This window comes from Branchiostoma floridae, chromosome 8 (genome assembly GCF_000003815.2).
Source record: "Branchiostoma floridae strain S238N-H82 chromosome 8, Bfl_VNyyK, whole genome shotgun sequence".
NCBI lineage: Eukaryota > Metazoa > Chordata > Leptocardii > Amphioxiformes > Branchiostomatidae > Branchiostoma > Branchiostoma floridae.
The window spans coordinates 13922022-13948371 of NC_049986.1; the positions used below are offsets into that span (position 1 = coordinate 13922022).

The following is a 26350-nucleotide window of genomic DNA, read 5'->3' on the forward strand; positions in this document are numbered from 1 at the left end:
TCATTCTCCAAGGTCACCAACCAGTAACAGCCACTCTTAGGTAAAGGATGGATCACGGAGATATGAGACATCGGAAATCAATTCTGAGTTCCCAAATCGAGCCATCTCTCTTCTGATGGTCATAAGGCAGACCCCATCCCATGTTATTGAATTTCTCTATTGTTAAACCTGGAAGATCCCCTGCCCCTGCCCGCTGTCGGGCGCGACTGGACACCGATCAATCTGTGAGCGCTGCATCGAACCGAACCCGCCAGGCTGGTTTAGATAATTCATAATGAATGAATAATGTAATATGTGAACGAATAGTAACGTTATAGCGTAATACAAAACAGAAACGTGGCTTAAAAGTAAGAATGGAAACTCTGCAAAACAATGGTATGGCTTTTGCAATGATACGGAAGTACATACGTACTAAATAACGACCGTCGAGGTTGTTTTGTATAAGAAACCTTACACTATAGAAGGGGCAAAATTGCAGAAACTATATGAGGGAAATGGCCAAATGATATCAATTAGCTAGTTTCCCGACAAAAATATTCCTAACTAGAGTTCCACGAACACATACCTTTGCCAAATAAACCAGGTTTGTTATGTAGAATGTGTTACTCATTACATTTTATTTTATATGCCTGGAGTTGGTTCCCATTGCTCATACAAATTAGATCCCTATTTACATAATAATATTAAATTGTATCAAGCATCACTTAAGTTATCAGCATACCAAAAATCATGATGATACTTTCATCCTTCTTGAAACCGGCTCCTGCAGTTCAAGGAAAGACGTTAGCGGACCCAAACATACACCTCTTACTCTCTGCCATCTTTTTCAATACATATGTGACAAATTTGAAAGTCCTATCACTGAATGCAGTGGATTTATCAACTTCCGTCATTAATTATGCAAATTAGCTGTTAATTTGCATAACTAGTATCTCATTGTGTAAGTTTTTACTTAGGCTATCTACATACCAAAAATCATGACGATCCGTCAACACGTTCATATTTTCCCATTAATTATGCAAATGAGATCATCATCTGCATAATTAATAATGTATTGATATTTCTTTCTTTCTCAGCTACAAATGTGACAAGTTTAAAAGTCCTATAAAGGAATGCAGTGGATTTACAAACTTTCCTCATTAATTATGCAAATTAGCTGTCGATTTGCACAATTAGAATTCCATCATGTAAGTCTTCCCTTCGGCTATCTACATACCAAAAAGCATGACGATCCGTCAACACGTTCATATTTTCTCATTAATTATGCAAATGAGGCCGTCATTTGCATAATTAATATGCATTGATATTTCTCTCTTTCTCATCTATATATGTGACAAGTTTGAAAGTCCTATCGTGAAATGCAGTGGATTTATAAACTTTCCTCATTAATTATGCAAATTAGTTGCTGATTTGCATAATCAGTATTCCATTATGTACATTGTTACCTGGGCTATCTACATACCAAAAATCATGACGATCCATCAACACGTTCTCCAGTTATTCTAGTCCAAAGTTTGAAAGGAAATCGGTAACTGCAGTTTCAAACAAGCCGCTAGGGAGTCCAAACTTACGGCACTTACTCTCTGCCCCAAGGGCTATCTACCACTAAAAAATCATAACCACAGCATGTCCAGAACACGAGATATCAAAAATTGAGGTTCTGCTGCAGTACCTTAGCAAGCCGCTAGGGGGCCCATTATCGAACTTGACCTTCGTTTTCCCGACCCCTACCCACCTACCAAATATAATCGGGATACATCAAAGGCTTCTCGAGTTATGCTGTTAACAGACACACACACAGACACACAGACACACAGACTCACAAGCCCAAAACATAACCTTAGCCATTCTGGCAAAGGTAATGAACGTTGCAAAATGGACAGATGGCAGAAAAACAAGAACAGCAAAAAAGTAGTATGCTCTATAAATTTATATATGATTGGAAATCATGACACTACAAAGTCTGCGTACCCATGACACTTGACGGTCTGTGTACTCGTTACATTTACACATAAAATTATATGTACTCATGACGTTACAAAGTCTGTGAAGTCACGACACTACAAAGTCTGTGTACTCATGAAACTACAAAGTCTGTGTACTCATGAAACTACAAAGTATGTGTACTCATGACACTACAAAGTCTGTGTATCCATGACACTAGACTGGGTAGAAATCACGCTACAAAGTCTGTGTGCGCATGACACCACAAAGTTTGTGTACTCATGACACTGCAAAGTCTGTGTACTCACTGATCTCACAGATCCTCCCGGTGTAGCCAGCAGGACAATGGCAGGAGAAAGAGTTGATTCCGTCCTTACAAGTCCCTCCGTTCAGGCATGAGTATTCAGTACAGTCTTCGATGTCTGTAGGGGAGTGGGAAAATGTGACCGATCAGCACATACACTGAACAGAGTCAATGCTACACTGTGTACAGTTATTCCACTCACTGGAAGACAAAAGACACAAAAACCGAAAGTTCTGCTTCAGTGCCAACGAAAGTCGTCAGAAGGCCCATGATTAACCTAGACCCTTGTCTTCCCAACACCGTTGCCGTGCCAAATATCACCAAAATCCATCCTGAGGTTCCTGACTTACAGTGCCCGCAACTATTCCGAAACACAGACACACAGAAGCTCAAACACACACACGCGCGCGCGCGCGCGTGCTCGCGCACGTGCACGCGCAAGTACACATGCACACGCACACCGAACTTGAATCATCATCCATTTTTCATAAAGTAAATGAAACTATCTGTACGTACTTCTCCCGCAGTCCTTGCCAGTGAAACCGGGTGCACAGTAACACTCGTAGTCGTTCACCTTGTCGATGCAAGTCCCGCCGTTCGCACACAGGTGTTTGGACAGGTACACATTCCCACCCTTCCGTGTCATCCTGTTACAGTCGTTAATATCTGGGGCAGGGCGGGAACATTACATTTTGGCTTACTGCTCATTATATCATTAAGAGAGAGATTATTTTTGCTAGTTTTCAGTTGGATAGAATATTGTACATGTAAAACATTGTGCATAATTTATGATTTGAAAACTTCGAAAGATAACAACAAGTTCAGCACCAAGGACAGTAACAGTAAATACTAGTAATTCTGTAGTTACTATTACAACGATATGATATGTAAAGTGTGTACAAAAAAGATTTGGTAGAATAGAATAGCAAAAGACAATGCGCATCAGTACAGTTTATAGATAAAATTTGTTCTAACACAGCAAAAAATCTCTTCGAATTTTCGACTCTCAGCTCTTCTTCAAATTACCAAATTAGATGACATGACGTAACGGATTCTTGGCGTCATGGCATAAGGGGCCGTCTAAGCTGTTCATGAATCGTTCCATAATCTAATGTTATTTAGGGAAAAGTTGTTTTTTTACTTACTCTTTTCACAAAACCTCCCCTCATAGCCCTCTGGGCAGGTACAGGTGAACGAGTTGATGCCATCGGTACAGTTCCCGTTATGCACGCAAGGGTTCGGATCACAATCGTTGGAATCTTTCAGCCCTGCAGAAAAAAGGAAGCACATTGTTCATGTAATCTGATGTCAAAGTTCGATATTTCTCTGAGAAATTTCTTAGTAGCCCTTTCTGTGGATACAAAGGATGCCAGTTAGTTAGACACGCGCCGCTCTGATAATGTGTCTTAGTTGCGTCTGGACGCCATTTAACGTTACATGACATTTGAAATCGCGGAAAAATGCAATTGCACAAAGATAGTTGTCTCGCGGAGCAAACCAATGGCCACCAATATTTTTACATACAACATGTACTTTAATTTCTTGATATTGAATTCTTAACGACTTAGAGGTATACTTGCATTGGCAAAATTGTCAATGCTTTTCATGGAAAATGATTTTGTTTACGCTGTGATGCCCTTATACGCGATATTAGCACCGGATAACACAGGCATTGGCATTGCAGATATATGTAAAATGGAGCACGTGTTTCATGAGTCAAGCCCCATCACCAGTTGTGGTAAGTCAACAAGATTGGTTTTTTGTTTTTGTTTGGAAATTTCATAGTGAGGCACATCACCCTGTATGCAAACCTACCAGTGTAGAGATAGACCGATTCTGACTTCGACGGAAAAGAAAGCAGTCGTATCATGTATGTTGTTGAAATTTATGCATTTCTGCGCGTCGTTTGTTTTGCATTCCTTTGTCATGACTCTTGGCCAAGTTTGGTGGGGTTCGTGGTTCGGTCTACTCAACCGTGTGCGCATAAGCGATGGATTTTCACTGTCGATGTTGAAGTGTGCTCTTAATGCACTTTGAAATAAAATTGCCCTGTTCCAGCTTGAACCGACTATCAATCGTGCCCGGGTGTGGGCACTGCGTGTTTATGCAAATGTCAAAGAGGAAGCCACCTGTGCCCACCTGCACGTAGTAACCTGCATCAAACTCTCTGCAATATAGCTTTTTATTGAGAGCAAGGGTTGGTCGTCGGTGACCGGTTAGGTGGTGGCACACATGTACTGTTAGGATTTCTAGGGTTGCAAAAATATGGTTATGTATCAATTTCATCTGCAAGAACATCGCGACAGTTTGGGTCGCGATCTGAACACATAGTTTAGGCAAAATATGTCTTAATTAGTTCAAGTACTCAAAAATGTAGAGACTTCTTTAGACTTGGGATTTTCTTGCACACATCTATATTGCAATCACACGTACAGTCTAACGAGGATGACGCAAATAAGCCTTTTGCCAGAGGTAATTACACGAAGTATTCCCGCTCATGAGGGCGCTTGAAAACGCCCCCTATCGACCGTGATTTCAAGAGCACCCCGCTCCCTGTAATGCGAGTCCATCGAGCGAGACTGAACCCCGCCCAAGTCCATTGCCAAGACTCTAAATGTGCGGCGTTTCGCTTCATGCGAGAACTCAAAGGTCGGCGAGTGATCTTTCATTCTGTCACATTTCCTTTGTCCCAGCCTTCCTTTTCAAGATTAAAGTTATACCGAAGATACGTACAGAGGTTCTTGAAGGTGGTGGTTTAAGACCCCGGGCATGACTTAAGTGCACTAGATTACTAAGAAGGCATTTTCGTCTGCCTCTGAATCTGTGAGATAGCGGAGCAAGTTAATGTCTTCAGGGGAATAAGGAAAAGCTGGATTAAAGGAAGTCTCCCATTTTTCGGTTACATTTGTGCCGTCTCTTAAACGGAATCTACAGGCTAAAACTTTAGGTCCTTACTTTTTATCGAAGTTAGATCGGCGATTACCTTGTTAACTGTTAGATTTGTTTTTCTCCTCTCTGCCTGCCTGGTGTTGTTGCACAAACCTCTTATGTAGCAAATGATCTCGAAGCTATATTTTAAGAGGTTAAACTCTATATCCTGCTTGCTTTGACTACGTTATTGCATTCTATCTGATTGATTGATTATCTATTGTTCACCTATTGTTCACCTATTGTGATCATTTTTATTCATTGGCTTTAGTCATTGCGCGAGTGGCAAGTTACGTAAAGGGATTTTAGCATAAAAAATATACAAGGAAGGCCAGAAGCCTGTATTCTCATTTTGTCAAACTAAGATAAATATTAAAGATGTATTGATTAATAAGCAAATAGTGAAAGGAACCAAGTGACAAATAAGTTTAGAAGTGGATATCAAAATGTACGTTAATGATATTAACCAATGTTGCTTCTCTCAATCCGTCCAACCGTTAAACGTGTGCAGTCTGCTAAGCAGCAGGATTCCTTCCGAATACCCAAAATAGACATCACCTCTCAGATTCTATTAACTGCCTCCTCCTCACCCTTCCATCAGGAGCCGCGCGGAAACAGCTTTTTTATCACCTTGCCAAGGTCAAACACGTTTACAACTTCGCCTCAGGGGTTGATTGCAGCGTCGAATTTAATAAAAGGCATTTCATCACGCCGAGAGGCCGCGTCTTCCGCCACGGATCACAGCGCACTGTTTCTGAGATACCAGGCTGTGATACAGCTCATGTTGGTTTCTTACAATTCTCACCCAGCTAGTTCACTCATCTTATTCTCAAGTTCAAATCCTGAATTGATTTTGAAACGTAATCTTCGATTGGTACTTTGCAAAGTCGGCTAAACCCAGCTTTGAGGATCTCTCCATCGGTTTTTATGGAGTTGTGAACTTCTTCAGTCCTGCCTTGATGTTCAAGCGCTTCGTTAAGTACCCGAGCCGGATCAAGACGAGAAAGGAATCAAAATGTACAGAACGAAATCCCCAATTGACCTTCTCCTTTTAACGGCCATGTTTAGTATGCCGCGGGTATGTTCTTCCCGTCTTCTCCGCTGTCTGTTTTAAGACATTCAACTGTAGCCAGACATTAAGCCGGGGGTTGATGTGCAGGTCTGATACGGCGTTTCTTTGGAGAAAGCAGCGCGCTTGATTACAGCTGCAAACCCCGCAATCAGCGCCGCGGTCCTTATCGGCATTTGGCAGGGAGGCGCGGTTTGATTTCTGGTTGACTTTGACAAGTTTGCGCGCTGCTTGGTAAGCTCCGTGAGTTCCGCGGCAGTGGGGCCCGGCAGGGGTGTGCCGAACGGCTGGGGCCTGCGCACAGGAACAACTAGGAATCCCAAAATAGAAAAAAAAAATTCTTTGACTGTACAATAACGCCGCTTTTGTATTATGTTGGTTTTGTTCAGCACTTGATATTTTGTTGAGTTAGTTCTATGAGCTAGTCTTCTCATTTTATTCTCAGAAAAAGGAAAGACACAAATTTCTGCTGTTGTACAATAATGCTACTTTGGCAATATGTTGCTTTTATTCAACAATTGATATTTCGTTGATAAACGATTTTTCTGATTGGAAGATAAGTACTTCTATTTTGTTTGTTTATTGTGTTAGTTTCACCCTTAATGTGTTAATATTTTGTTGATAAAACGAATATTGTGATTGGCAAATGAATACTTCCATTTTGTTTGTGTACTGTCACTTGCGTATAAAAGTCCCATCCTTAATGTTAAGTACCATTTGTTAAATCTTTGCAATGTTGTTATACCTTATCTTGTGTACAATTCGGCGTTTTAAAGCACTAGTGTATTGTTGTCAAATCAATAAACCATTGTCAGAATACACCTAGCAACGAAAACACCACATTAATCAATAAGACATGGCAAAAACATGTTAAGTAATAAAGAGCTTTTGTTCCTTTGAGATGTAGAGATTCTTATCTGTCGGAATCTCAACTGTTTAATGGAAAACCGCCCAGGCAGTAACAGTTACCTAACGTCTCTTAATCATACTAATAAAAGTACAATGTGTTCCTACAAAGGCGGACACTAAAACTTTTATGGGCCTTAAAACTGTGCAAGCTACAAAGATATGGAAATTGCCGAATCGGCCACGCCCGGTTTCCAGCATGGCGAGGGAAACTTGCGATAAAAAACGGCAAATTTGATTCAACAATATGTACACTTGATAACCTTGAAATTGAGCATTTCTAACAAATAAGACAAAGGGTGTATTGGAATCTTTATCTTTTGAACGAAAATAGCTTGGCGATTGATACAAAGATTTTAGAAAAGATTGCTCGTATCTATGCTCTTCATCAAACGAATTTTTGGCCAACAGCCAAGTTTATATTTGTGCCAGATATGTCACGTGATGCGTTACGTCACACACACCCACAGGTAACACACACCTGCCAGGTGCTGTCAGGTGCACTATGTTCGCGATCCCCCCGTCAAGGCCCCAAATAAAAGCACGTGAAAAGACATTTGATCCGGTCAAGAGATTTTCATGGGATGCCGCATTCCACTCGCGTAGGCCTGATGTTCAGCTATATTCATCATCAGTCATGTGTGACCAGGAGTTATGGGGGCCTTAGCAGAAATCCATCTATCCTCATCAGGCCATTGGGAAATCATCAACATGCAAATATGACATCTTCCAAGCTGGAAAAAGAATTGTATCTTCAGACAATTCATGGAAGAACATTGAGTGTTTCTTTCCACAGCTTTCCTTTGTTATCCGAATGATTTACCTCCCATATCCCATTTTCAAAAATTTATTTTTCGGTGGGTTGGGTAAGAAATAGATTTGACATCTCACGCGTCGCTCATTACTGAGCTAAGGAATGGCATAAAACCCACCATACAGACTATCACTGAGGAGAGATCACATCAAATTCTGATGCAGGAAGTATAAAGAAGGGGAAACAACATCCGAGGCCAGAAAGGGAAATTTTAAGGAAGTATGGCATTCTTTAAAAATTCATATAGGTGTGGCTGGTGTATTTCCTTGGAAAAAATCGTGACATTTGAGGAATTATGCCAATATCATTTAGATTTCGTTACCACATGTTCGAAACAATAGCTGTCCGCGACAAAATGTCTTTGTAGGTGAATCTTTCTGAGGCCTATTCCCAGCTGTGCAAAAGTTATACGTTACTAATCATGATATCTTTCAAGAATAGTACTTGAAATTTGTGCAAAATTGATCCTTCTCTACCCTTCTATCTGCTAGGTAATCGAGAGCTTAAGGAAATGACTAGTGTCTTCGCTTTCGTTTCTAAGAAATTGGAAATAGATCGAGAGCGGCGCATTCTTTCGCTTTTGCCCTGAAGTGATCGCAGGCGGAGCACCGTCAACCTGCTTGTAAAATATCATTAAAAATCTGACATTTTCTGCTGAAAAAATAGCAACTTTGAGTTGTGTATTGTACAACAACCTGTAACGTTTTAATGACTGATGGGTAAATAGTAACAAACAGAAATATTCGTTACATCTTTTCCGTGACACGGAATTGAATAAATGACAACTCTGCAGGAAATAGCGGTCTTCTTGCTTAGCGGTGGATACAATTGAGTATCATTGCCAAATAGTAGATACTGCTGGCTCAGGCCCAACCCCAAACTCAGAACAGTAAATGTGCATGGCATTTTAAAGCGCTTATGTTACGTTAACCTTTTCCCATAGATCCGGGACAGTTGTGGCCCCATACAAGGGCAAATTACAAGGGGAGAACGAGCAAGGAGAAACGTAATATGTCTTAAAGGTCTCGCCCTGTCCCATTATTTTATCCTCCATGATGTGCATATACTGTATCGAACATATCAGCACCAGTAACAGTTAAAGACCGTGGAACCGCCATTTTGACCTTGAAGGCACAGTCAGCAATGTCATGTCACTAACCGACAGGAATCATGGGAAATCGCCAAGATTCCCGTTTATTTGAGAAGTTGAGGTGGGAATTGCATCTGACTATATTAACCATACTCAGTTGAACAAGACATTTGCCGGCACATCACCTTATGTGTGGGTGGATTTGGAAGAAACGGAGTCAGCAAACTTCCATGTTTCACCTGCATGCTTGGTTTGCAGACGGCGTTACCATCAACAGTTCCCTCACACCTTCATTAATCAAAATGTACGGACGCTTATTACGAAGACTGATGAATCATTTCAACATTGTAATTTTTTTTCATTGTTATTTTTTTAGGCTTATACTAGCCGGCTACTAAGAAAACTACACGATTCTTTGTTGTTTTTTTTTCTTTCTCCTGGTACAGTAGTGAAAGGTTCACCGCCTGCTTTTCACCTTAAACATCACATTAATGATAGCCCGCCTATCTTTTGCTAATGCTTTTTTTGTTCATTTCATGCTATGTTGGCATATTACCCATGGCTTTTTGTTGTTGTCCTAATCATTTTATTAACCAGGTTCGTAGCATAACACAAATAAATGAAATAGACACTTTTTTTCGTTTGCCACAAAACCGGATAACCAACATACAACTACACTTGTCCAAGCAGATTCGGAGATCATGGTTTTAGACTAACTAAAAGGAGATTCTACTTCACATGTTGGCTTCAAATGGGCTGTTATTTCAATGTTGTAATTGTAAAAATCTATAATGGATATCTGGGTAATACTCGTTGTTGCTTATGCGCCCACTCGACACTTTCGAGACTTTCTCGACACTCGTAGCAAGATATTACGGATACGGAACACGAACACGGAAAAGCCTCAAAGTTGCAACCATGTGATATTAGATCTATCCATTTTTTTCGTTAGATCTATCCTGTGTTTTTATCCAATAGATTCCCGTAGCACTGTTCATGCCGTGAAAAATGTGATTCTACAGATTAGTTGCTCACGTCTAAGACCTTTCCGCTCTTCAACCTGGAGAAACTAACCGGATTAGATCACTAAAAGGGCTTGCTTGAAATTTGCATTTTGTAGCCGTACTTTGCAGACAGTACGTGTCATTTCGTTTTATTCATTTTAACCCTTGACAGTTATTACATAATATGTTTAAGAATTCATGGCGCGTGTTAGTTGGGGGCATACATGCAACATGCAGGTCGTCAGCAATACAGGATCTGCCATGCGCAAAGTAGGGTCTTTCCTCAGCATGATGTGATTATGGCAAACGCGAAAAGGCATGGAATTCCCCTATTCCCTTCTTGCTGACATTTTAAGCAGGAGTATGTTTCACTTCAATGGAGCCTGAAATGCTGATTTTCCTAAACTGTATGAAGCGTGTATCCTGTAGGGGTTATACGAACGAATTTTACATAATAACTAGCCTTTCTCCAAAAGCAGCAGAGGAAGTCCACTTTGTTTATTCACATGTTCATCAAATCTCGCATTCCTTTAAATCTCACTCACTTTGGTCATTACGGACTCCGGCCATTTTGATTTGATGGGTACAGAGAGCAGGTGGGCCCCGTGCATTGACAATTACACAAATAGATCTATCGAATCAGGGCAGGGTGAGGTATCGAATTTCAATTTTCAAAAACCATCTGACTCCTCCGAATTCTCGATCATCCCTGAAACAGGTGCAGCCGCTACTCTGCTTGTATTTATCAAATATCTCACAGGCCACTTGATCAGCGAAGAGCAGGGCCGCGATAGTCCGTTATTGCTGAACATACAGTACAAATTGCGGAGAAAACTGAAAGAAAATGAACCCTTGTCATTCGGACGATAACAACCCCTCTATGAGATTGAATCTACAACCCCGTGAAACGTTGTTAGTTTTACGCGTTACGAGTTTTCGTTTCATATTCTATCAAATTAACCTTCCGTTAAACAATGACGTTTATACATGTACATATACTTTCGGAAAAATTATTAGAAAAATATTGGTTACTGTTAGACGTTGGAGTTTTTAGAAGATATCGGAGCGGGATTTCGACAGTTGTGTACCAATTAGTAATATCTGCACTCGGATTTTGCACAACTGTGGCTGCTCCGATCGGCAGTCCGCACACGCAGCGGCGGTCATGAATTTTTCATCCCGACATCGTCTGTCTAAGCTGCCTTAAAGTGGTCCCAGAAGAAATGCCGAGAATTCGCAACAAGAGCCCGCTTGAACATTGCTGGGGGAAAATTGCGGCCAATTTTGCCGATAATCTCGGGAGGGCAGCTCGCCGTATCAGCCCGCCGCACAAGGGTTTCCAAGTGCTCCCGAACGGGGCCTATCGATCTGGCCTCTCTATCTCCCCTCTCCACAGGGATCGCTTAAGTAAGGATATGATCTTCTCGGGGATAGGCCATCGCTTGTAATTACTCAGCGCGCGCCGATGGATCAGTATGCAGGCCGGGGGCCGCTGAAAGCCGCTGGCAGCAGGACAACTGAACATTCAGTACCACGGATAGCGCCAATCAATACACAAGGTGCCCTTGCGGGGCCCGGGAAAGGGGAGGAGGGGACGGGTGGAGATGAAACAATGGACGGGGGTTAGATATAATCTTAACAAACAAGATATTTATCCATGTAATACAATAAACAAATTCCTACATCTGAATTGTCTACATTGCCTCGTGATAGTCCCCCGAGTACATGTAGATTTGACGTTTCTTTCGATGAATGCGATTCCATGGTACAATGTAGTTATGTTAGCAGAATGAAAAATCCCAAAAATCAATTAATTATTTTGAGATGATTAAGCAAGTTGGAAATTCTTAGAACTGTTCTACATTGTAATCTATAAAAAATTTTTTTTTAAAATCGGCAACTTTTCTGGTGCACAAATTCGGGATTAGAAAATGTTTTCGATTTGCTTTTCCCATTTCGATAGCTGTCCCATGTTTTTATTTCATTCAATCTGCAGCTGAAGATGTTCTTTTTAGCATTATTTTGTCAAAAAGTTTTGGAACTAACATGTAACGTTACAGCAACTGCAACAGCTACCTGCCCCTCCCAAATTCCTGGAAAAACGATATCGTTCCATCCCAGTGAGGATCTAATAAGATTACTGTTGTACGGGAACGAACTAGCCTTCAGAGATGATGTCTATCGTTCAAGTTCATTACTTCTTGAGCAGGTCTGACGGGAGCTGAGGGAAGGCTTATAGGGAGGTGCAGGATTCAATATATCTCATGTGAAAAGGACACCTTGGATGAAAAACCCGTCCTAACCAGTGCTGCTGATGGACTTCATTTCCTGTGAGAATCCACATGGAAACTGCGCGGATCGCGGCATCAGGGTGAGGCATGGCCGCCCGGCCCGGGGTGTTCATACAGGCGTTTTGCTGTCTTCCAGGAAGAAACAAGTTCCATTATCCCGCAGCCAGACATAGCTATAAATCTTTTTATAGTTCAGAAAAGCAGTTCAGCCAAAACACATGTTAAAAGCATTTACATGTGATAACAATCGTTATAATCTCAAGTAGTAGCGAAAAATCGCCCCTATATATAATACCCAACTACCAAGATAATTCATTTAACGTCTTACTGATGAAAAATGGCAACAATACGTAAGAGGGGTGTTAGCTCATTTGTCCACTAATAGAATGTTATATAAATCCTTTTACTGGTAAAAGATGAGTTTAAGGGGTGTTAGCCCATCAGACCAATGCTGCCGTGCTCACATGAAAGATGAGTTTAAAAGGATTATAACCTGTGTATACGTAGTTTTCGGATAATCATTTCAGATCGTTAAACTGATATTTTCCGCGAACGGGGCATTCTTTTGGAGAATGGCCTTACACTTGATACTGAGAAGCTTTTTCCAATGAAGCCAATGCCAAGATGTTTTAACATAAAAGTTCAATAAAGAAAAACAACAAAAAGTAATGCCGACAGACATAACTGTAAGCTGTTACAAGATTTAACCATTACGTGTGCGAACTACAGCTTTATAACTATCTATCTCACTATTTCACATCATTAAGTATCAAATAGAGTCATTTATTCTCGTTTTTCTACTCTCCTCATTGTCAGTAAAGAAAACCGTAGCCTTCAGACCACAAAAGGGCGCAACTTCATCCCTTGTAGACCAAGTTACACAAAGGGCATGAATTGCTCTACGGATTTGCATAATTGGGCACGTTTGCTGACTTAGGAGAAACTCTTCTGTAGATGAACAACTCAGTTGAGACCTGACCCGGTTAACTGTAGTGCTATAACCAGGTCATTGCCCTCGTGCCTGCGGTGACCTGATTGACGAGTAGAGTCCTAGATTCCTGGGCTTGGAGGGGCAAGAACAAATAGCCAGCTTTTACGATAACTTTCAAGTTGGAGCCTAACGTGCCTTGCGATTTTCAGCTACATTTAATCTGGTTGTTGCAGTTGTTAGGAGCACATAATCAGTAGCCCAAAGATACTTTTGCATGTAATGTTTATTTGTGATCACGGCAATAATGATGCTTGCACGCACAGTACCAGTAGTTTGCAGCAAATGAACTGAGATTGACACAGGTCGGAATTATGCAAATAACCATCATGTCTAATTTTCAGAGGCTTGAGGGCTTCGGCACCTCTTTCAAGTACAGTTAGGAGATATTTGAAATCTGTTATTTAAAATCTGTATTAGTATTTTACTGTATTTAGAAAGACGAGGATGTTGGCTTGTGGCATTTGGAAAGAAGGCAGAAGCTGGAGGTTAGCAGGAACGCAAAACATTGCGGATGTCCCCGCGGTTCATAATATTCCAAGTTCGATGAAGGCTACTGAAAACATCGTTCACTTGTAGCTAATAGGAAACAGGAAATAATTTTCTCATCATTGCAATAGCTTGGTCTCCATGCACTTCTCTTTTGCTCTATGTCCTTGACACAGCCAAATGGTCTTGCAGTAACTTTGGGAAGCAGTTTGTTAGCTGTTTGTAAATGCGATACCAAGGCTGGTAGTATTTTGCAGGAGCCGCAGCAGCATGACATATTGCCGCAGTCCGGGAGCTCGCGGTAGTCTGTATGACTGTAGCAGAGTGTGAAAGTGAAAACACTTCATCTCTCGACAGGTGTATTATGCTAGCAGGTTGCAGGAGATTGCGCCGGCAGACCTCTCCGCCATTAACCTGGATTCCTAACGGCGTGCGATGGATGACCAATCAAGGGGCGGAGACAATGGGAGTACATAACGGGGGCCACCGCAGAGGTACGCGGGCACCGGCAGCCGCAACAACCGCCGCGCAGAAAGCGATTCTATGGTAGTTACGTTACCAGAATCACAAACAGAAACATCACAAAAACAAAGAATTTTCTAGAGATGATTAATCAACTTGGAAAGTCTTAAAATTCTTCTACATTATAATCTATGATGAACAAAATTGGCAACTTTCCTGGTGCGGAAATTCTGAATCATAAAATGTTTTTCGATTTGTTTTTCCTCATTTGATGAATGTCTCCGGTTTTTATTACATTCTAACTACAGCTGAAGATGTTCTTTGTAGAATCATTTTGTCAAAAAGTTTTTGAACTAACATGCACAGCAACTGCAACAGCTACATGTAACTGTCCCTCCCAAATTCCTGGAAAGACATGGGATAGACTATGTCTGTAGCATAGAATGTACATTAACGGGCACATCAGGAAACTGCGCAAACTCGGAAAAATTTTCCGGCCGTTCAGTTCTGCTGAAGGGGAAGGTCAAGGCAAATTCATGATGGGATTTCATCACAGAAGCTGAATGTTTGACTGGATTGCTTTTAGGAAGCCAGAAACGAAATATGCTCGTTCTGAATTGAATTATATGCTTCCAAGATCATATCCAGTTGCTTGAGTATGCTTTTGGCGTATCTTATTACCTGGATGTCTAACCTTCACCGACGTATATGCTTCCATCTCGCATGACTTGCATGTTGAGTATAACAAAATGCATTATTTGTCGCAACGAAATCGTCTGCTTTACGTTTGCGGGTATGCACATTTCATTTCCATTTGGACGTAACTGTACAATTGAATTTTAAGGTAGCTACCCGAAGAAGAAACTATTGAAATCGTAACGAATTTTATGGAGTAGTATTATGCACTGACACTGACTACTTCAAAATAGAAGATTTAAATAAGCAATTACATATACATGGTAATGGCAAAACTGAGCCTTGCCATTGGCCCGTTCATCAGTACTAACCAAGAGCTGCAAAACTACATTTTTGTCTTCAATCTTGAATCAAGGGTTCATCAACCTATATATAACGTTAATCAACGACCTCCTGTCAGTAGGCCACGGGTTTGTAGGGTTTAAGAGGATTTTGTGAGGTTTTGCCACGATGCGAAGAGAATTTCAACACAACTCTGAATCATTTTATAAATCCCCATACCTTGTGGACATGGGAGAGTGGTATTTGCGGCCTCAGTGATATCATCCCGTAAGTTTTAATTAACTCGCCTGAGTCGGCTTTCTAAGCCGTGAGATCAAGATGCTGGCCATGAATACGCAAAGACATGTGAGTCTTTGAGAAGAATATAGGAGAAAATGCCCCGGTATTGCTTATCTGTAGTCAGAAGAAACTTTCTCTGTCTCTGTAGCTAAAGTCAGCACAAAAAGTTCGCAAACTTGATTTTGGTCGATTGCATCTCCGTGTATACTTTATCAGATCAGCTATATTGCATTACATGTCCTTGTAAAGCTTGTAAATTGCCCTTCACAATGATATTCATTTTATCAAGAACGTACAATCAGATCATTATAACAATCAAGAAGATAATAATCATGAGATGATCACCAGAGCTACTTATATGAGATGGTCTCGAAAAGTTGCGATTTTTTTCTTGATCGGATGTTTTTGATGACATAAAATGTTTTATCATTGGAAAACTTGTTCCTTAAAAGCGTATCGTATTTTTTATGACTATGGTTTTGTGCAATAAGCGCCACGACTAAGTTCGTTGGTGGGTCGCCCCCAAATGTGCCGAAATTCCGTTGTCATCGTCAGGTCGACATTGTTGACAGCGGAATGTCTTTTGGTTTTGTGCCACACTAGCACACCTCCAGTGTCCGACTTTAAGTTTAAATGTAGGATTATAACAAATTTGGAAGTTATAGAGTAATAAAAGTTTCGCAATGAAACCTAATTCTATACAATCGATAAAGTAACAAAAGAAATGTTTGATTAAATCTAAGCTTTGGCCGTTTGCGCTGGCTCGTGAGTGTGTGTTTGCACACAAGCTGTGCTCACTCTGTAGGATTCCGTCGTGATGGTTGTATGTGGTATATCCACATCGGATACACGCGGTTAGGGGTCAATGTGGTGGATTAAACTTTGACGTCATCAGAAAGCTAGCAAAGCACAGTCACAGTTATTTTCTGCCTTATGTATTAACGGCTAGGCCCTAAACGGAAACACACGATAAAGGAGAGATACTGTCTCTGACGCAGTTTGGTTTGTTTGAGGGGGTGGGTGACGTCACGGCGTCATTATGGAGAAAATTTCGCACATCTGCTATTGTTGCGTGACGCCCGGTGTTGACCTCTGCACAAGTATGGTGTTCTCGGGTTGTTGACGGACCCATCATTGCTTCAGAAAGTCTTAAGTGCATGACTGTAAATGGCAATTATCATGACCTTTGTGGGTCTTCGCATTTTCTTGACATAAGATTAGCCTCTGTAGCAGACTCTTCGAGTCGTTTTTTCGGCGGTAAATAGTTTCTTTTTTTTCTGATGGCAGATCAGTTCTAGTGCACTCGATTTCTGATGACCGCTCCTCGTAGAGTCTGCCTACACTCGACGTCTCAAAATTTTATCTATCTTTATCTAAATACCCGTTTCAGTGCCAAAACGCTAGAAAGCATCAGAGTTTCGTTAGAAATTGACTGGCATTACTCGGTCGCCGTCAAGAAGATGGCTGTCGTTAATGTTCAAGCCTTGACCTCTTGGTCGTGACCCCGGGTCAATTCTGACGAATGGGGTCACGGGAATGGTGACCCAATGAGAATGTGTATTTTGACAAATTGTGTCGTTGATGTTAACATGCAGAAAGAAACATGTTACAACTTCTGTAATCCGTCACGTTTGTCTGTCTTGCTAGCGAGACTGACACTTCCACAGTTTCAGCGAATGCCTTGTTTTCGCGCAATTAACTAGTCCTAATGATAGATATTTACAACCAGACGTTGTTACTTCACGGGCGTTATTTCAGGTATACTTTTCAGTCTCATAGAGATCATAGACGAAGTGCCACTCTAGCATTTTTGTAATCCCATCTCCGTAAAACATTGTTATCATTGATCATGTGTTGATAATTAGGTAAGAAATATTAACGTTTAGTATCTGCAGATTACCTAGGGTGACATAAACTATCGTGATTATCCAAATGGAATCTGACGATGAAGCCTTTTTGACAAGTCAGTATCATTAAAATGTACAAAATATCTTAATGTCTTTCCCTAATACCCTGCATTAAAAGTGATTATTGATGGCATGGATAGATAAAACATCAAAGATAAGATATCAAAACATACCAAATCCCTACAAAATATACTCAAGGCCCCGCGTTTGAATTGTAGTCTTTGTCTGATATTATACTTTTCATGATGTATGCATGTTTCATGCGTGGCGACCGCTGGCGTGGTTTGGTTGCCTAACGGCTGATCTTGGTGGAACGTCTTTTCGTACATTGTTTAACGAAATCTTCGGAACGATGTCTTTCTCAGCCTCCTTCTTTCAATGTTGTTGTTTTCTTTAGTTCCGATGTTTCAATTGGTAGTCTAGAGTCAAAGTTTATCATTGTTTTGATGGAAAATTGCGATTTCAAAAACCCAAAATGTTTATTTTTTCAAATACGTTTATTGCTCTACTTTGGGACACTAGTACAGTACAGTGTTAATATCCTTTCACGTTGCTATCAGTTGCACACCTGTCCTTTCCTACGACACACCTTTTTTGCTGGGTTCCACTTCTAATTCGGTGTTCGGTTACCTCACACTTGGTCATGTCACGATGGCAGTTAATGTTCCTACATGTTGAGACAATACTAGTTGCATCGAAATGAAACGAAATATTTAACTAGAAATGTTTCGGTGCGGTTAGGCCTTTTGTCAGACTGTATTTCGGTCAACAGACTGCTTTTTGATAAATCATCAGAGAGAAAAGTAACTGACGAAAACCCCTGCTGTGCAGTGTTGGATTTCGTTTAAAAACAAGACGTTTACCGGGAGCTGCATTTCCACATTTGTCTGTGATTCTGAGTAAAATCTCATTGTTCAACGAATATTGCTATGTTTTTTGTGCGTTTTTCATATTTTGCTTTTTTCATACATAAAACGAAACAGCCCAGCAGCCTATGTCGTTCCTAGAAGACAGATCTGTGCCGGGGTTAAGTCTGCCCGTCCCTTCCATCAGTTCACATCGCGTAATGGCGGCATCAGCGAAATCTACTTGAGAAAATGGCGGCGGCATTAGGGGAGGCCGATCGACCATTTTCCGTCAGATAATGACTATTGATTTGGAGGGGGATGGAGAGAATGCCGAGGATGGATGACCGGCGCCTGTTCTAACGGCCCCGGGTACTCCTGCGGCGGGGGCCCTGGTGGGGAGTTGACTTGAGCCAGCTCGGTGTTTGTTTGTTTCGCATTAGCCACATTTGGGCGCACCAGTTTTGTGCAGTATTGGAGTAGGCGCTACGTAAGACCAGACTGTAAGGTTTCGTTTTTTTTTTTCTACTCACGCCGGAAAAAGAACTACTTTTTAGTGTAGTGGGTTCTTCAACGTTTGGAGGTGTTGCTATGTAAGGGCGGGGAACAGATAAAGAATTAGAAACAAATAGATTTTGTACTTATTTCGTTTTATTTCTTGACATATTACCACCTTAATCTCAAGTCTCATCTTATCATTTGCACCTGCGTGGCTACGTGTGACTTCTCACGTTGTGCACTTTCAGTCAGTTGTTCATTTGTTCGTTTGCTTTATTTGTTTTGCTCAATTGCGCCATCGGTTGTTGTTTGACAATGACGTCAACTGCCTTGGCGATATTCCATATAAACAACACACGCAAAATGAGGCAAATTCTTCATTGCTTTCCTGTGCTCAGTGTGAAAACCTCCCTCTGATGCCTCCAGTAGGGTAGGAAATAAACTTGATGTTCTCTTAATCTTAGATATGAATATTTCAGAGGGAATGCATCAAGTCAAATTAGGTTTAGTGGAAGTGAAAAGAAGGATATGAAACATTACGTTGTATACGTGTATAGTAGGTGAAACAGAGCCAGTATATATTGCATCTCAAGAACGAGAAATATGATCATGAGCTTGACACTGCCCTTGACTCCTGACCGAAGCACATTCCTTAAGCTCATGATCGAATTCCGACTATTTGCGCATGGATGGCGGGAACACGATTTGACATTGCCGACGACATTGGGATCAGTCAGCAGAACTTCGCAGAACTCCCGAAGACGGAAATGACGTCCACTTTAGTGTCTTCTTGGTAAACAGGAAGTGACGTCAGTACATGTGACTTCTACAGACGTCACCAAATCCTCCTGTAATCTTGTTGAAATTCACTAGAATGCTTCATGCATCCCTCTTGAGCAGTATCGAGCTGTTCTTTAAAGCCAAAGATCTTCAAACAAAATTGTGTCAGACTCCGTTAACGAAATTAAGAATTTTTGTGGGAAATATGAATGATAGGTGTCTGTAAAACGTGAACATCAAATTCGTTGTAAAATTCTTACACAGTTCCAGACTGCAGTATCGAGTACTTATGAAGTATGAATAATACTGCCGTATCTAGCTGTTCTTTTTCAGTAAACCCAAAGACGTAACGAAATTGCGTTAGACTTCCTTAACGAAATCCAAAATTTCGGGAAAAATCAAAGTGTGAATATGGATGCTACAGGTCTGTAATATGTATTTAGAATTCGTTATGATGGAATTCCTTAACTGTTCCACGCACTCATCAGGCCATCATGAGCGGACTTCCCGCCCATCTCAGCAGACGTACTCTTACGTAAGCCTCTCTTGTACCGTCCGCGTGTGGGCGCGGGAAGGACGGACTTACCTACGTGACAACTTCAGGGCGTTACAAATATCTACAGTTCAACTCTTACGCAAGACGATGGTTCAAGTTTGTCGCTAATGGCCCTATCTAAAGGACACTGCCGTCACTGCCGAGAGAGGTGTAGAAGATTAAGAACGCCTTTCATAGATAACTACGTCAGGTTCCCCGTACTCATGTCCCGCCATGCTACGCGACCACTTTCCCGCCATTAGTAGAGATTACAGTGTATCACCGGAAAACGTCATAAAAACACTTGTCGACGGATGACGGCACCAGAAATCGTTAACTTCAATTCATATCAGTTATGACGCATTTTGTCGCACGTAGCGGAAAATTCAAAACCACCCCTTTCTCTAATTTCAACGACGTAAAAACGTCATTGTAGTCAGGTGCCAGGTGCTATACGATGGTTTACGCTTGTCCCACAATGACCTTATTTAGAGCAGATCCCTTCTTTACAGCCAATCAGGGTCTAGATCAGGATGTCATGTGAAATACAAGTGCCCCTTCTCACAACATGACGCTTATAATGTGCTTACAGCATTAGTAAGGATTATATCTATGACGACGTTATCAATCAATTTTCAACAATCATGGCGCATTTTCTCGTAGGCTGTAGGACGAAACACCATCCTGTTTTTCTGATGTAACATGCATTGGCATAATACCGGTCATACGAGGGGCGTGCAATAAGTAATGGTCCTGACCCACTTCCAGTTGTCTGATCTAAATGAAATTTTGTATGTGTAATAATTCATATCTCTATGGGTTATGTTGCAAAAGACAGCTCTGAACTAATTGTGGTTTCTGATTTACTGGTGTTTGAACTTAGTCAGGTGCGAAATGGACCAGGTGTGAAATGGAACCAGTTGAGTGTCGCGCAGTGATCCGGTTTTTGTATTTGAAAGGACGCACACCAAAGAAGACTTTTGATGAAATAAATGAAACTTATGGTGATGATGCCCCATCATATGACCTTGTAAAACGCTGGCATCCTGAATTCAAACGTGGCTGGAAGTCTGTGGAAACAGCTCCCAGACCTGGTCGTCCCTCTTGTGCCATTGATGAGGCATCAGTTGGAGGACCAACCTGGGGTGTCCTACAAAATCGGTGTCCAGAGCTGCATCAAACGATGGGAGAAATGCATAACTCTGGGTGATTCCTATGAAGAGAAAGACTAATAACTGTGCCAAGTTTCATTAATCTCCTGCTATGGGAAATGGGTCAGGACCATTACTAATTGCACGCCCCTCGTAAGCCTTATACCGGTCGATTAAAAATAGTGGAACTTAAAGAGATCTACACATGCAACAATAGTTATTTCTGAGGTATGCACACTTCAGACATCTAGGTGTCCAATACATAATTTACAAAGCATCGATAACAATGCATTCGAAGACAACAAGGCCAAAAGTTTTCAGGTCATTTTCGGGGCAGGCGAGCTCGTCGTGGGACAAACACACTGTCACGTTCATCGCCAGATTTGTAGATAATAATCACATGTGCTCACGGCACAAGACGAGCATGATTCAACAGCAATCTTGAATTTCTTTTGGTGACCTACAACTCGTGTAAAAGTGTGAGGAGCCGTTGCATTATCGCCCGGATCTACGGCTGAATGGGTCAAATTGAACGTACGCCGCCATTTTCCCGCCATTTTTAATGCTACGGCCAGCAGTAAAGTTTTACGTCATAGCGGTTGTGACGGACCAAAATTAAATGAAAATTCTTGTCAGTATACGCCCATTTTCTCATGACTTTTTGTATGCTCATGCAGATTTTTGTTTTGTGCAACTACTAACAGGAAAGAAAGGAACAACAGAGGATGTATAAAGGTACATAGCGGCAGTTAATTGTGCCGTGTTTCGTTCGACCGGTATAGTGCACCCCCTTCCAACCACGCGCCCGTTCTCCGTGCAATTCCGCGGTGTGTTCCAATTACGATATTATGTTTTTAGCAGGACCAGAGAGACAAAATAATTTACACAGAAGAAGTGGCAAAGGTAAGCTGTAACAGCAACATGTAACTGGAGAAAATGATGCGTTGATCATTTGCCAAATTAGCATTGCTTGAGAAATTGCAGTAAACCGACCGGTATTATGCCAATAGATGTTAATATTTCAAGATAAAATGTGAGCCTTGGTTACGTCATTGAAAGTTGGGTTCGCTCAAGTCGTAATATTAAGTACGGCCAGGGAAGATCTTAAAAATCAAGTATGGAATCAAAATTTCTCAACTATCGATGTTGTTCATACTTTTATTTATTGTACAAGTAGGTTTTCTGATTGATTGTTCACCAGCTTGTCTTGTTGGTCGTTCCCTTATTTTCAATTTATGTTGAACTATATCCTTCCCCAATGTAATTGATTTATACTTGCATTCATGTTTTGTAGAAAGAGTTTCTTATGAGCATTTTGTTTTTTGCTCCCTCCTTTTAAATAAATGAATGTGAATAGAAAAACAAATAAAATTTTCCCAGCCGATAACTGTCATCCATCTCCTCTGCATGCTAATATATGCCTAGGTCACATTTCCAAACAGGGGCCCGCCTGGGCTGTTTTAGGAAACGGAAAATAAAAATGAATACGTATACGCAAATCATGCCCAGGACTCTCCTTTTTACGTTTTGTGTGTTTTTAATTCTAGTGTCTTTCATATCATATTTTCGTTGCCAAAAGCTACCCGGCGGGGCACCGGTTTGGAAATATGGCCTAACATGGCGGCAGGGTAGCCGAGGAGACTAACGTGTATGCTGTCCGTTGAACTAGATGTTTACGGATGTTCGCACGCAGAGATGAGTGATCTGTGTGCCCTACACACGGGTCTGTGGGTGAGAACACGGGTCATATGCACAAGCATTTTGAATGTCATTCCGTCCCCGATAGAGACGTCCCGTGGATGGAGTGTGGTGTGGTTAGAAAACCTATGTCACTCTCACGGGTACTTGAGCTGACAAGTCAAATACAGTGAGTGACAGAAACGTTTCGTTCACCGCTAACCAGTCTTAGTTATGTTCTGTGAGTCATTCATCTATCCGCTGTTCACGCTTATTCTATCAGCTGTGCAATTCGTTTCGTAATGAACTGATTCATTTCGCGACACACTTTATTTTAAACAGATTTTCGTTCGTAACTGATTTCCACGCAAAACGTCAAGCAAGTGTCCATTGCTGAGGTGAATTCGATGTATGCAATCTTGCTTAAAATTACGAAACAGATTTAGATTCAAAATTTTACTTCCATTGTCGTTTTGAGAGGAAATGATTTGTAGATATAATCAACAAATGTTGATATGGCTGCCTCCGATTCCGTGCGCGCGGACATCATCAAACGAATTCACATCAGCTTGCATTTACACTTGGAGAAGGTAAGTGTGTATGGGGTCATTAGAAACACTTCACTTTGAATTTACACTTAACTTTGCTGAAATTGAATTCCCCTAATGGTGTACAGAAACGGAAACTGTAGCTGATTGACATTCCCCTCTCGCTGTTCCGTGTTTTTCTCCGGCCCTTCGCAGCGTCTTAAGGAGCACTTCAGGCTAAAAATAAAGTGAGAAGTGCGGTTTGGAAATGGTTTCTAAATTAGGAAGATGGGCCGCCGAAATAGAACAATCACGACACTCGTATCCAACGGCACAATTTTGTAATAAAAGCAAGATTGGGTGAATCATGAAGAGGTTGGTATTGGCACCAGAGCGCTGTAGAGGAATGTTGACAGCACGTCCTGTGTTCCGAGAATCCACCGGCTAAGAATAGTTTGACAGCGCTGACATTAACATGTGAGGTGATATCGTCCCGGCAAATGGGCTATGTCGGCACTGTCGTATGCGTGATGGCTGAGAATCGCGCAGGCGAAGCCGGAGTAACACTATTAATGTTACAGGTTACGCCAGACTGGACGGGAATACTGATAACACACCGTGTGCGTGGACCACGCCTCTGGCTGGAAAGTTACCGGAAGGGGGAGGGGGATAAACTGACGCGCTGAATCATCAGATGAGTCAGTGAATCATGATTGCCCTGTGTTCACGGAGCTTGTTCACCTGGTCATGCATGTAACTCGTACAATTTCAGGTATAATTGGAACAGAAAATGCACTTTTATTTATCTATTAATCTGATATGTTAGGGTAGTCCTTCCAGTTACAATAACTTATTTCCAAGGGAGCCTTTTATAAGATCATAACATATCAGAATACAAAGAAAAAAAATACTGAAATACAAGACTGACAAATCTCAAACATTCACAATAATACTACACCATCGAATATAGTAGAAGTAATAAATGATAGAAACTAGTTGCCTGTTAGTTAAAGAAAACATCAGGACTACCCTGACGGAGTCGACGTCCATGCGCGCAGTGTTCTATTGGAACGAGGAATGGCGAAGTTACCATCGCAACGGTTTCCTCGTTACATTATTCTGCGCGTCGTGAAAAGGTTACCAAGAAATCTTTTGTGTCTCGGCAAACTTCTTGGCAGACCTTTTAGGTGCGTCCCCGGCGTTTTTGTGCGCGTGTTCAACATGGTCCAAGTTCTCCGTGCCGTACGCCCCTTTCTGGGTTGGCGTGCCGAACCGATTCAGTTTGCCCCCAGAAAATCGCTTCAGCGCTCAGAAAACAGTGCAAACCAGCAAAAATACACCGCCAGCCATCTGCGCATCTGAGATTAGGCTCGTTGCAAGAAAAACGCCAGCACAAATATCGCCAAGCATAGCACCATCACAAAATAATATCAATGTGACATTTGAACAAAACTTGAGTCAACCTACCTTATGATTCAATCTTTGCTGTCTCGAACGTTCACGACAATGTTTCACACAACACGCTAGTTTAGTTTTGTACGTGCGTTTTGGTCGATACTTTATCGAATGTCACGAACGACAACATGCATAAACCCATAGTGTCAAAGATGATATAATTACGAGAAAACACTGCCTTTTTTTCAAATTCCTTCTCGGCTTAACAGGTGGGTTTGTATCTAATAAAGCAATATAACTTTTTACACATCTAGAAATATATTACAGAACGAAATATATCGTCAAATCTTACACATGCCAGTCGGCCAGGGCGTTAGGCCCCATTTCCACCAGTCGGCGATCTTTGAGCGACCAAATTTGAATCTGTGTAACGCTTAACGCTTGATTTTATAATTGGACTATGGTGCAAGATGATGATTATGATTCAAAAGACCCCAAAAAATCCCAAATGTTAAAACATTAGTTCTTTATCTATAAAATTCGTTGAACGATTAGTCAAATTTTTGGCAGCTCAACATTCGCAGCTTCTGGTAGAAAGAGGGTGTGAGGAAAATGTCGTCTGCTTACCTAGATTCCCATAGTGCACTGCGCTCGGCTTGGTACCGGAAGACTGGACCACGCCCCCTCCGGAGACCAGGATGGGGGACTGGTACGAGCCCGTCCTCTCTATGTGCGTCACCACTGCAGGGGGGAACGGCTAGCTTACAGTCACACATTCAATGTAGTATGGAAAAGATATCTTAAAGCAGGTTTAGTAAACTCTATTTGGATAAACATTGCAAGAGGGTTGCATTTCCAAAAGGGCGCCCGGTCGGACAGTTTGCGGTATTAAACGAAAAGTATGATATGAAAGACAATAAAACACCCAAAAGGTCAAAGAAAATAGCCATGAGCAAAAATTGTGCATATTTCATGATAAACACTTATTTTTGATTCCCGCAAACAGCTCTGCCGGGCCCTGGTTTGGAAATGTGTCCCTAGCATTACAGGAAATAAACGACTTAATATGGAAAAGTCATTTTTTTATTGTTAACTTTAGCAAAGTCAAACAAACACCGTGATTGAACACTAAGGAAATTGATCAATGTACATAACAGCCACCAATGTCATATCATTATGTAAAATTTGTTTTCGATAATGATAATGCTTCTTGCACAGGAAATAAGCACGCAAAACGTCCATTCTGACACAAGGTGACGTCTTGATATTACATCATTGTAAATAAGGTCCGTCTATTTCCGTCAGCATTTCCTGTTCCTTTATCTGTAATGCAGTCCTCGCCAAGCCATGCATTTCCTCACTTCTTCTTGTGATTACAGACGGAACTGTATAGAGATGGTGGGATGGTAATTTCCGGTACTTTACAGATGTAGCGAAGAACATGCAGGCTGTTTCATATATGATTACAGGGAATGGATTATTTCTAGGT

The 26350-nt window shown here is 41.3% G+C and overlaps 1 protein-coding gene across 6 annotated transcripts in view; it reads right to left on the minus strand.

Annotated features, from left to right (window-relative positions):
* The window catches only part of LOC118420879 (fibroleukin-like), a 50665-nt gene that overhangs the window by 6643 nt on the left and 17672 nt on the right, over positions 1-26350 (minus strand). For all 6 annotated transcript variants that reach the window (XM_035827934.1, XM_035827931.1, XM_035827932.1 and 3 more), the window contains exons 3-6: positions 25489-25602; positions 3394-3516; positions 2765-2914; positions 2253-2366 (exon numbers count right to left, since the gene is read on the minus strand). In XM_035827934.1, the coding sequence (XP_035683827.1) occupies positions 2253-2366; positions 2765-2914; positions 3394-3516; positions 25489-25602 (501 nt within the window). The remainder of the gene's footprint in view (positions 1-2252; positions 2367-2764; positions 2915-3393; positions 3517-25488; positions 25603-26350) is intronic.